Source organism: Eutrigla gurnardus (genome assembly GCF_963514095.1).
Source record: "Eutrigla gurnardus genome assembly, chromosome: 1".
Lineage (NCBI taxonomy): Eukaryota > Metazoa > Chordata > Actinopteri > Perciformes > Triglidae > Eutrigla > Eutrigla gurnardus.
The window spans coordinates 10,171,327-10,183,695 of record NC_139915.1 but is presented as its reverse complement, the minus strand read 5'-3'; the positions used below and the strand labels follow the sequence as shown (position 1 = coordinate 10,183,695).

At 41.5% G+C, this 12,369-nt stretch overlaps 1 protein-coding gene across 9 annotated transcripts in view; it reads left to right on the top strand.

The window, feature by feature from the left end:
* The first annotated feature begins 310 nt into the window (after nt 1-310).
* Nucleotides 311-12,369, top strand: part of lmo7b (LIM domain 7b) — a 28,194-nt gene continuing 16,135 nt past the window's right edge. For 8 of the 9 annotated variants that reach the window (XM_084017328.1, XM_084017329.1, XM_084017327.1 and 5 more), the window contains exons 1-9: nt 311-367; nt 501-595; nt 4,001-4,071; nt 4,486-4,555; nt 6,138-6,244; nt 6,692-6,722; nt 9,697-9,813; nt 9,958-10,105; nt 11,424-11,577. In XM_084017328.1, coding sequence (XP_083873454.1) covers nt 527-595; nt 4,001-4,071; nt 4,486-4,555; nt 6,138-6,244; nt 6,692-6,722; nt 9,697-9,813; nt 9,958-10,105; nt 11,424-11,577 — 767 coding nt within the window. In that variant the 5' untranslated portion in view covers nt 311-367; nt 501-526. The remainder of the gene's footprint in view (nt 368-500; nt 596-4,000; nt 4,072-4,485; nt 4,556-6,137; nt 6,245-6,691; nt 6,723-9,696; nt 9,814-9,957; nt 10,106-11,423; nt 11,578-12,369) is intronic. The other variant, XM_084017325.1, reaches the window with a different exon arrangement.

Below are 12,369 nucleotides of genomic sequence, written 5' to 3'. Positions count from 1 at the left end.
GAAGGTTAGTAGAGGGTCAGCAAAGATTGGACTTGGATCATATATCAGTATATGGGACTGACCAATCACCGTTTAAACCTCTTCAGTCAGTCGCCGTTCACCGTGGAGCACCGTGTCATACACCGACACGCCACCAGGGGCTCGGTGACACCCTGCACACCGTCCACGCGCTTCCTCTCGCTTTCACTTCAGCTCAGAAACTTTGCTCGTGGTGGAGAAGTGGGCGGAGACCTTCCTGCTCCCCCTCCACCAATGAGCGGGGCTCATCAGCGATGGAAAGCACGGCGGCAGAAGTGTCTGCTGATGATAAACTGGCTGTCAATTAGCGGACAACTTTCCCCGGTGAGCGACCAAACAGCAGCACAAGGTAGGTGACCGAACAGGTGTCTCATTCGTGACGCGGCGTGGAGCTTGTGCACGTTCGTTGACGCGAGTGCAGTTTATGTGATGAGCTCGGTGGTGGTTGGTGGTAATTAACTCTCTTTTGCCCCTTTCTGCAGCCTTTTGCTCGTTGGGAAGTTCAGCGATGGAGTGGCGCCAGCAAATCAGCGTCAGCTGCGAAGACGCGTTCACCGAGGCTCAGCGCTGGATCCAGGTACAAGCCTCCCTTTCACCTGCTGTCTTCTTCTCCTCTTCACTTGTTCGTGCATTCAGGCAGACAAGCGTTTAACCCCTTGTCGAGAGAAAGGTGTAACATCTCAGCCGTGGTTTGTATCATTAGGACTTAAACTGGCTAAAAACAGTTGGTGCTAAATATTTGACTCCGACTCAACGCTCGTTTATCTCCCACTTATCTGTGAGTTCATATGCAAAGCAGGCGTCGATGAGAGGAGCTCGCCTGCTGACACGGAGAGGCCTGTGTGAGAGTCTTCTGTGTTTGCACAGATAAAAAATGATTTGACTGCAGGATTCACACAGAGCCTCGGAGGGGAATGCACAAGGAAGGAAGGCAGATATCTGCAAGTCATGTTGAAGAGAGAGGGTTTGTTCTCCAGCAGGCAGGTTCCTCCATGCATGGTGGGGAATGTGTTTTCAGATATAAAAGTGCATGTTCCAGGTTGTTCCAGACTGCTCCTGCCCAAACATTGTTAAAGTTGTAATCCTTAAAATCATGGCCAATGCACACAATGTGTAGACTGTGGCCACTGGATGTTGTCAAACTCCAAATGATACAATTAATGTCAATTGTGTCTGAGTGGATCATTATGTGAATTCTGTCCAGAGCACTCACCCAATGCCAATCCCCCCCTTTTCCTGCACTGTCAGATGATATGCCATGTTGCAATGAAGGAAATGCTACTGTAAATGGATTACAGGATAATACGCGTCCATACGTTAAATTGTCCAGAAATAAGAATGGCTTGTCCTCGTCTACGTTGTGTAAACGGATAATTTAGTGTCTGATGAGACCGGAGCAGTGTCCAGTTTAAAAGGATGTGCTTCTTTCAGACGAGGGCCGTCTCCACCAGTCTATTTTACCAGAGGAATTCCGTTTCCTGCATCACAATCATTTCCATTATGTAATCATTTGCTCAATTCAGACTAAAATACCCCAAAATGGTGAAATATGCAGATTGCATTCTTAATTTCAAGGTGACATCTTCAAATGTCTTGTTTTATCTTCTCAACTGTACAATGTCCAAAGATGTCCTGTTCACTGTCATCTGCCATTGCCTCACATTTGAGAAGCTGGAACTAATGAACATTTGGCATTTTTGCTTTAAAATAATCAACTTGATTATCCATCGCAGCTTTAAATGTTACATTGTTCTATGGGCTGCATGTTGGAACTGGACCATATGAGCTAAATCGTGATGGCTGTATTTTTAACCCAGTTTAAATAATTGCCTTGTTTCCTGTTTGAATTTGGGAACTCTATTTGATCAAATTAAGCTTCCTCAAGAAGTTTTCCTACGGTTGAAGTCCATTGGATGTGAGGTTTCATGGGCCCAATAGTTTATTGAAATGACCAATTAAGAGTGTTGGTGCCATGGAAGGGGCAGTATCTTGACCACATGATTGTGTTAACCTGGCACTGCTTTGTCGGTCTGACTCCACGGAGAAGCCTCCGCTTCATGCCCACTTCTACTCCAAATGAATTGTGATTGTGGATTCCTGGGGGGACTAATTAGTGAGAAGAATAGCCTTTTGGGGCCCTCCGTTAGTGATGGAGCTGAACCTTAATGGCCCCATTTTTATGCACTCATTACAAAGCCTCCTTTGCTTTGTGCTTGCTTCTGCCATGTAAAATCATGTAGGTTGTTTATTTTGATTGAAAACATATTTGCTGTTTTTTTGTGGGAATGTTTGTCCACATGCATTTTTCTTTTTTATAGCCAGGAGTTTTTCTTGGGAGATATATTGTGATTATTTATATAGAGCCTTGGTTTTGTGCAGTAGTTGGAGGATATTTCAGCGGGATCCCAACACTATCCAGCTCACTTCATTTACTTTATTTTATGTTACTGTTGAGAACAACCACAAAACGGGGAAATGCTCAATGCACTGAGCTAAATAATTACTTTAATTAACTTCAACCAGGACCTTGTTTTCCTCATTTTTTGTTATGGTAGTTGTTTTTTTTCCACGAACGGCTGAATTTAAAGTGCATAAAGGATCGGCTCATTCTTCAACAGTAGAACCTAACCGTTTAATTAAAATGCTTTCAGCACCATAGAAACCATATAGCAATTTATGAACTGTGTTGGATTTAAATCTAACTTTCAGTGTTGTTTTTTTTCTCTCCAGTGCAGTAATGCTATGTACTATGTTTGTTGTTATTTTGTTAACAGTAAAGCAGTCTGTGAAGCCATTAGTGAGTCTGTATACGATGTAACAAGTATGGGTATATGATGCTGATTATTATTTGAGTGTTTTTAAAAAAAATCTCATAATGATGATGAGACTTTTTTTAAATAAATCAAATTTTTTGATGTTTTTTTTCCTTCCATTTTTAGAATTGCAGTAATGTACTGGCATGTTTTACAATTGGAAAAATATGCTTGTCAGCACTCTCTGTTCGGCAAACTATTTTTGCCATTTCAGTACTGGCATTCTTTTTACCTATTGGCTGACATACACTCAAATACCAATATGCTTTTCATTAGCTCATTATAAAAGCGTATTTTGGTCAATATATCAGGTTTCTTAGTTTTGAGCGTATTCTAGTCCTGCTCAATATTAAAGCCCAAGTTATGCTTCCGCGTCGACACAACGCAAGGGGGCTTGCGGACCCCTTACGTCCTTGCGGACCCCCCTTACGTCCAACGCAAGGGCCTGACGTGCACCTCCCAAAAATCCTAGACGCGCGTCGAGGCGACGCAACACCAACGCAGCGGCATTGGCTGTGATTGGTCCGCTAACTACATCCGCTGGAGACTGCTTTCCGGTTTCCACTCATAAACACCGCCATTTAAACTTTTAAAAGGCTACTTTTATTGTTTTCACCTCGTTTTATTGTTTGCACCTTGTCGCTTTTGCACAAAGAAATAAAACACCAAGTTCTGAAAAATTGTGGATGTTTATTGCCGGAAAGTAAACAAATAGGCTATAACGAGGCTAACGACTATATACGTCAAGAGTCTCGGTCGGTCGGTCAGTCTTTACAAAAAACATAGCGCCCTTTACCGGTGTGGCATTGAATTGCATTTCGAAACGTAAACCCAACGCAGAACCATCACGGTCTCCAAGCAACTGCGTGGCCGTTGCGTGATCACTACGCGGAAGCATAACCAAGCCTTAAGTGTCCTGAGATGACTTCTGTTGTTTGACACTATAAAATTGAATTGAATTGAATTCATCATGTAAGGTGACCTTGGGTGTTTGAAAGGCGCCAACAAATAAAATGTATTATTATTATTATTATTATTAGTTGGCCGTTTGCATTTACAGACTATCCACAGCAAGTTGTTGCCAATGGTGGAAAACCAGAAATGCTACAGTCAATGGATAAATTCTAATCATACTGATTGTTTTTTTTATTATTTTTCCTCCATCTTAGGAGGTGACTGGAAAATCGTTTGGTTGCAACAATTTCCGTGCTGCCTTGGAAAACGGAGTCCTGCTTTGCGAGTGAGTAATGATGCACAAACTCTTTAAGGTGTTACATTTTACGTTCAGAGAATACAATTCAAGGTAAATGACTGCAAACCTATTGTTAGAGAATGCAGTGGCACAGACCTGACCTGACCTGACCTTGAAATAAACAAACAAACAAAAAACAAAAAAACCTTCTGTGGGGTTCCAAAACACTTTAACATCAGCCTGTTGCTACAAAAGAACAATGAAAAGACCAACAAATTCACCGTAGCCCAGAAGTGCAGTTATGGAACTTGGCTTGAATTTAACTAGGCCATATTAATTTGCACTGCTCTTTTTAGCTACTTTTGTGGAATGGGCCCCTGATGATACAATTATGTGTCTGTTCTCAAACATAAACTAGAATATTTGTGAATTGTTTTCCCTTTCCTGTTTTTTCCCTTATAGCTTGATCAACCAGCTGAAACCTGGCATTATTAAGAGAGTAAACAGGCTTTCTACTCCCATTGCTGGCCTTGTGAGTGTTCAATTTTACAGTTCTTACTGTGTGCGTGTGTGTGTGTGTGACAGGTAGCCTGCTGGTGTGGTGTAGTCGGCCTTGAGTGTTGAACAAGTGAATTAGAAAATAAGAAGGCACCTGCTAGCCAGGATGTGTCGACGCATTGTGTGGTTTCCTGTTTAAGGTCCTGATAGACGTTGCTGCTGCAGTCTGACAGACCTGAAACTGCAACGCAACTGTTCTAATTTATTCGGCAGAAATACAAATGCAGATTTTTCTTTTGGCTTCAAGCTGTATTTTTTTATTTTTTTTTAAGTATAATTGTTAAAACTTCCCAAAGCAAAGGCAGAGAAACATAGCAAACTCCCATCAGGGCCAATAAGTGGACGAAGCCCAGCAGTGCATGGTGACGTGTAGATGCAGCAGGGAATCTGCACATACTTTGACCTCGCTGGTGGCTTTGCATGTTACAATTACAGATTAATTGCAGGCTGCTTTACTTAACTGCTGACATTTTCTAGGACATGGGTATCTGTATTGATTTGTTTTTAACCCTGAAGTAGCCATTTAAGTACGTAGACGATACAGTTTGCTTTTAGAACGTTTGTTCCCCATAATTGACATTGGTAGTTAATCACACCTTCCTTAGCTTCCTTTATTTTTGGTAGATTTCTTATCTATACAATTTTATTAGAACTCAGATAATATGTAATAGAAATAATGTATAAATCAAGTACAAGTTCTTAATCACTATGGGTATTCTTTTAAAATCGGTGTATTCAGTTTGTCTGTTTGCCACTAGAGGCTGCTTAAACTTAACTGACTAACCCTAATCTTATCGAACTATCTTACACAGCCTACATGTATGGTGTACCTAAAATTACTCTTTTACTTTCCAAAATAATCGTTGTGACTTTCAAGTGGCTGTCGATGGCAATCACAAGCACACACAATAAGTTGGGTAACACTGTAAGTAGTATATAGATACTGACCTTAAGATAATTCAACCTGTCCTTAGTTCCTAATTTCAAATGTTTTAAAAGCCTGTCTTCAACAGCGTAATGTAATAAAAAGCAATAAAATGTCATAAAATCTGCTGATATTGATGTCATTTCAGCAAAGGGTCATTACCTAAAGAAGAGAAGATTTATTACTTTTTTGGTTGTATTGAATGCAGTAAAAACAAACGAGCATAGTGTTTCATGAACAAAGGTAAATTAAAATGAAAATAATGAACCTGTAGGAAGTTCATCATGCCATTCGTTTAAAGCTTTAACATCACATTTAAATTAAATTGTGGTTTTGACTTAGCCTTCCTTTTAACCAATGCTGGACTTCCATGTGCAGAAGTATTATTTTACCTTAACATTGCAGACTAATGGCTAAGGAATAATCAATAATGGATAACCATGGTCCCAGCCCTAGTGGTGATGCATTTAGAACAAGAAGGTTTAAAACTCTTCATCTAAATGCTTTTAGATATCGGATCAAACCGCTCTCTTGCCATTCTTTCATCCCAAACGGCGTCGACCACTTCTTCTGATTCTCTCCCAGTTTCAACCTTCACTCACGCAGCTGTCTCTGTCATTTTGATCTCCAGGATAACGTGAACTTATTCCTGAAAGCCAGCGGCAAACTGGGACTGAATGTGTCTCAGCTGTTTCATCCAGGAGACCTGCAGGATCTGTCCACGCGCGCTACATTCAGGTACAGTCGTCACTCACAAGCAGTGTCATGTCGGGTTAAGTGAATGTGTACGACAGCCTGAAGCTACAGGAGGTCGTGACAGCGTTACTTGTGAAGGTCAACTCGCTCGACTAATACAACGGCTCATTAATGTGTTCTGTATTGGCTGCTTTGAGCACATTCAAGCAGGTTTTACTGCAACACACGCGCTGGACAAAGTTTATGGTAGTAAACTCCCAGCTGCATTTGCATTTCTAAAGGTATGAGCTTCACCTGATGGAAAGCTTCTGCTTTGCACAAGTTGATAGCCACTATAAAGTACGATAAGTACCCGATTTAGTTGCAAACGAGAAGGCTTAAGAAGTAACTGTCGTCTGTACCCCCCCTCCCCCAACAGCTCACAGCAGGGTGCAGTCATACATAGCGCTCTGCTGTATGGATAATTATTTTCTTCCTGTTTCATTTTAGGCAAGATGAAAGCAACAGAAGACTCAAAAATGTAAGTTGTTTTCTAGCATTCATATATTTTGCTGATTCCCTCATTGGCCAGTGATAGTGAAAACTATAAAGACAACTCTGTCTAGCTGGAAGGCCCCCTACCAATGGATGAACCTACATAGGACAGTCCGTAGTCAACGTCCTATTTACCACAAAAAGCTGGCATTAAACCCCAGTTATACTACAGAAAATGTAGTTTTGTTTCATCAATCTGGCTTAAAAACATTTCAAGAGTATCTAGCTTCCGTATAATTATGTATTTTTGAGTGAAACAGGAGCAGGACGTTAACGTTTGGAAGAATTTGTTTTGATTAGCTCACAATCTTCTTTAGCTCTGTGCCGAGCCGGATTTGCTGATTGATTGATTGATGGATGGATGTCATAATATTTTTAAGCTCAGTTTTCCACAAAGAAAAGAGATATTTAATTTTGATATAAAATATATGATTTTGTTGCCGTTTTGTTAAATAGTTGCACCATATGACCGTGGTTGTGATCTAGATGTTGAAGAGGCATTTGGCATTTATTTAATTTCAGCTGGCCTTTAAAATGTATCTCGCTCGTCCCAACTGCAACAACTGTGTTTCGTGTGCATGGAGTACTGTACTGTATGTGTACACGCTTGTATGCACTGCTGGTATTTTACATGTTTCAAAGCTTATGAGGTTGTTTGGTTATCTGTGAGCCTCATTTGAATCCCACAATGGCTGACGACATGGACGCAGTAATGAGGCCGTTTGTCTGAGCACTCTTTCTTTGAAATGGATGTAGCATTTCTCTTTGAATTAACCAATTAGGGTCAATTTGCATGAATTAAAATCCAGTTTTCTTGCAGGTCTCTGACCATATTCATAAATAATTAAAGGCTTTTTCATACAGCAAGTTAGAAAGTAGCAAAACGGAGCCTTGCCACGCTGTTTCAACATACAGCAGTGATGCAATGTGGTTAAGTGCTGATATGGACTGTTGCGCCCTAAATATTCAAACGAAGTGCAAATTGCTTTCTTTAGTTGGAGTGATGTATTATAAGCTTGTTTATTATGATAGTTATTGAGTTTTCTTGGTTTTACAGTTAATCTGTGTCATGTTTTATAAAATTGTCTGCTAATGCCAGAACACGGATGTGAATTAGGGCCAACATTAACAGGACCTGATGAGAGATTTAACGGTTTCTAAATAATTTATGGTACATAAAATCATATGCGGCAGATAAAGCCATTAAATAGGATTAATCTACCTGTTGTGTGCAGGGTAATGATTTCCTTGGCGTGAGGTAGGTGGCAAGCTATTAAAGAATAATGAACACATGCTGTCCCTGTGCGTCAGACTTGCATAAGCCCGTAATGCTCGTTTTCGCTCCGGTATACAAATGAGGGAAATCTAAAAGCAATTCTAGCTCCAGTGATTCCAACAGGCGTCTATGTCCAACAGAATTGCTCTCTTTACATCATTTTGTGCTGAAAGCATGAAAGTAACCCTTTATTAGGTCATATTGCTACTCTGCAGTGATTGTTGGAACTTGAGATAATGCCTGTATTCAGTGAATACCTTCCATTGACTGGTGAGGTTCATCAGGCATAATGGGGAATCCAGACGGAGGCCTTATCACCATTGAAAATGTTCCGTCTTTTTCATCTAACGAACATTGTGTTATCAAATATTTATTAAATGAATCCAACCTCTCAAGGCCCTACGTGGATCTCTTCCATCTGTTGACCATTCTATGATGATTTTGTTGAGATACTGATGGATAAATTCTGACACGTAGTGTTGTGGATGAATCCCTTTGCAACCCAGACTGCTGCTGCTCTGCCAGGGAGAAAGGCCGTCTGTCAAAGAACATCCTTCTCCTCAAGGCAAATGACGAGCATATCGTATCCAAATGGCTGTGCTTGCCGAAATAATAAAAACACAAAATGCCAGGAGGAGGTCCACATCTCACAGGTCTTTACTCGCTGTCTTTATTAACGGTGTCAGCTGGTCCCTGTGTTTTTAAGCTGTCTGGTAAAGGAGACGTGCCCGGCCTCACCGGCATTCCTTGTGGCTGTTGCTGTGTGTTTACAGTTGTACAGCACTTTCAGACATGTCAATCAGTCACATTGGTCCAGGCTAAAAGCTATTTGATGAAATTTAGTACAGCCAGAGGATGGATCCTCATGATGTTGCTGATCTTCTGACTTTCTTCTTGTTTTGCCACCAGAGTTTTTGCTTATTCCCTTAACATTTCTCAAGATCTCCTTAGCTACATATCCCCTAGCTCTATGCCTAAAGCTGAAAAGAAACCCACCTTAAATATGACAAACACAAAATGAATCGGGAATAACCCCTCAACCATAAAGCTAAGATGAACATTTCTCATCTCATTTGAAAGGTAAGAAGCTAAGAAACATTAATCCATTGTAAAACTATTTCTATTACTAGTCCTGAGTAAATGGAGATGAAATGAAGGGGAAAAAATGTTGCACTTTCTAATAAAATGAAAAACGCAGACAGAAAAACAAATGCAGATTCCTCTTAATTCACCTCTTTTATTGCCAGACTGTCAATGTGTGTATGTATAAGTGTTCCATGGCAAATGGGGAAACAAAAGAGGCATTGCAGAGGTGAGCAACCGCATTAATGATGTTAGCAAAACATCAGACATGCACAGACAAGTTGGGGATATCACCGCAGCTGTGGTGTTGAAATCAAATTCCTCTTTGTCTGAGACTGAGACAGCAGAGAGTAAAAATGCGATCAATTTCGAGACGAGACCTTTAAAAAGTGGTCTTGAGACCAATCTCGAGTACTACAACACTGAGGTGGGGATTTCATTTTGTGCATTAGCCAACCACAGATGGGTATAATAAGTGAGGGGAAAAATAGACGGGCCACTAAAATAAATTCATTGGAAATCCTCCACTTACCTTTTTACAGGGAAGGAGAAGGACATGGTGTGTGTGGTAGATAATGTGTCTTTGTTCACTCTTTCTCAGGTTCTCATCACTATCTACTGGTTGGGTCGCAAGGCTCACCTGGACTCATTCTACAATGGTCCTCAGCTCAACTTCAAGGCCTTTGAAGGGCTGTTGCATCCAACAAATGTACTTATTGTAAGTCACTTTGCATAAAAGCATCTGCTAAATGCCCTGAATGTAAAATGTTAGGGTTGGCCTTATCCAAGGTACGCTGCTCTTCTAGGCTTTTAATACAGCTGTATTTACTTGTATTAACACAGCCCTGCCTTCTTAATCCAGGCTCTAGATGAGGGCAGTAATGCATTAGTGAAGGAGCGCTGGTACCCAGACAGGGAGGAATGTCAGATGAGGCCGAGCAGTAAGACGGCGAACTCCGTGGACGGCATCGACCCGCCGGGTTCCCGAACCCTCCGCCAGAACAGTGAAGGTATGTTTTCCGGTGCGTTCTCCAGTCTCCTTCCAGCCAATCACTTGTGCGCACCACCTCATGTGTGACTCCGTTTGTTTGGCTGCAGAAGACACTTGTCTGATATCACAGGATTGGCAACCTGCTGTACACTCTTGTTTCCATCTTCAGTCTTCAGAGACCAACATAACCGCCTGAATCATCCTCTTAAGTAGGCCGGTGATGTGTTGCCATGACAACATACGTTGGCCATTTATTTTAAGAGTCGAGTGGGGCAAGTTAAGAACGAGAGCGGCTAGACTATGATGTTGGGCGATATTGAAAAGACGTGCTGTATATGTAAAGTTATTTTGTTGATTTGGGGAGGGTTAAAGGGGTCAAAGCTGCCTTAACGTGAAAGAGACAGACACGAGCTGACTTGGCCCTTTAATACATGGGTGGGTTTCTCATGGCTCAAAGTTCTCAAAGCCTTTTGCGTAATGAGAAAATGTTGGTTGGGTGGAAAGCTGCCACACGGAACCGACGCAAAGGGTGTCGTCTGATGCTTTCCTCCTCGGTTCCTGCACACAACGGCCTGCCCACGGCGCTGATTGGCTGATTGTTAGTTCCCACACGGTGCAGCTCGGATCCAGCCGTTTTTAATTGGTGAACCGCTGTTTCGTGTCGTCACGCCAGATGAATCGGTTGACACGAAATCAGTGGAGTGATCGGATTCAAAGGTGCCAGACGAGATCCTTAGACTGTGCTGAAATCGCTTAGAATAATGAAACTTTTATTTAGATTTTTCTACTTTTATTTTTATGCAGCTTCTGTTGTCGGGCTCTTTGTGCAACTAACCTCGCTCAACAAACTTGCTCAGGCAACTTTTGCGCGAGAGGAAGACATCCCGTCCTATCAAACATTGAGTTTTTTCCCCCTGAGATCTGCCTGCTACTGTCAGTCCGCAAGACAACATGCCAGAGCAGAAATGCATTTATCAAAAACTCATGAATGACAATAAGCTGATGATTCCATATGCAACCACGTTGTTATGCTTGATCAACAACATTCTGATCCTCGTGCTCAATGTGTCATCTGTCTGCACTCTGCCGTGCTCTGTCTCCGTGCACGTCAGTGATGGATTGTGGCAAGTTCCACACCGTGGTGATAAAAGTGTGTGTGTGACGGGAGAGGACAAAATACTGCGCTCTGAGAAGACTCAGTCACCCTCTAAAGTTCTTCTCAAGGTTGTGTTCTGATACTTACTCGCACTTTTATGCATCCTTGGACTACATACGTTTCCCTTCTTTGTTCGCCTGTCTCGTCTGTTTCTCATTTTCCACACATTTGCGGCCTCAAGGTTGTGGAAGTGACGCGGAAGCTGAGCAAGTGTTCAGGATGGAGACCACACAGCCCTCAACCCAGCAAAACAGAGCTCATATCCCAGCGCCGCTCCTTCGGAGAAAACAAGGGCGAGAGGAGACTGGAAGGAACTACACTAGTCCACTCGCCAGGTACTGCAAGTGTGTCGGCTGCTGTACACGGAGAGTTCACTCACTGCCACTAACTCACTGATCCAAAGGTGCTTAAGGACTGTTTACAGTTCGTTATTTAGCTTCCAACATTCAAATCTTCGCTGGATTTGAATGTTTTAAATGTTTACTTTAGGTGGCATTTCAACTTAAACATCCCTATACTAGGCATGGGACCATATGGAAATGTCATGTCACCATTATACTGGGCGAAATAATTGCAATTCACAATATTATTCAGATAATCCTCCAAATATTATCCCACTAGACACAATAATTTTGTTCCCGTGTCCAAAGGTAACATACAGTATTTTGGAAACGGCTGTCATCCTAATATTCCTATGAAGAGAAAACTGGGTTCAGTAATATCTGTCATTAGCATTATGACATGGATTGTTCTTGGTTGAAACTCATTTTGTATCAAATTTCAAGGTTTTCAAATCGGTTAACGACTCATCTGCTGTTTGGAGTTTCTTATTAACTTTTCTTTCTTCACACTGAATCCAAATCAATGATGTGTGTTCCTGCGAAAATCCATCAGAACTACTTTGTCAATCAAGGCCGAGTGATGTCTGAGTGATTTTGTTCACATTCTTGTTGTAATTAGCTGTACTTTTTTTAAAGGACCCATATTTTGGTGAAAATTTGGGCTAGGAAGATATTAAGAGAATTTTTTTAAAGAAATAGAATATATTTTGTGGCAGCCTGCTTGCCTCTTATTTCTCAACCACTCTACCTGCCACTCCACTACTTGGAAACTGATAAGCTGTGCAT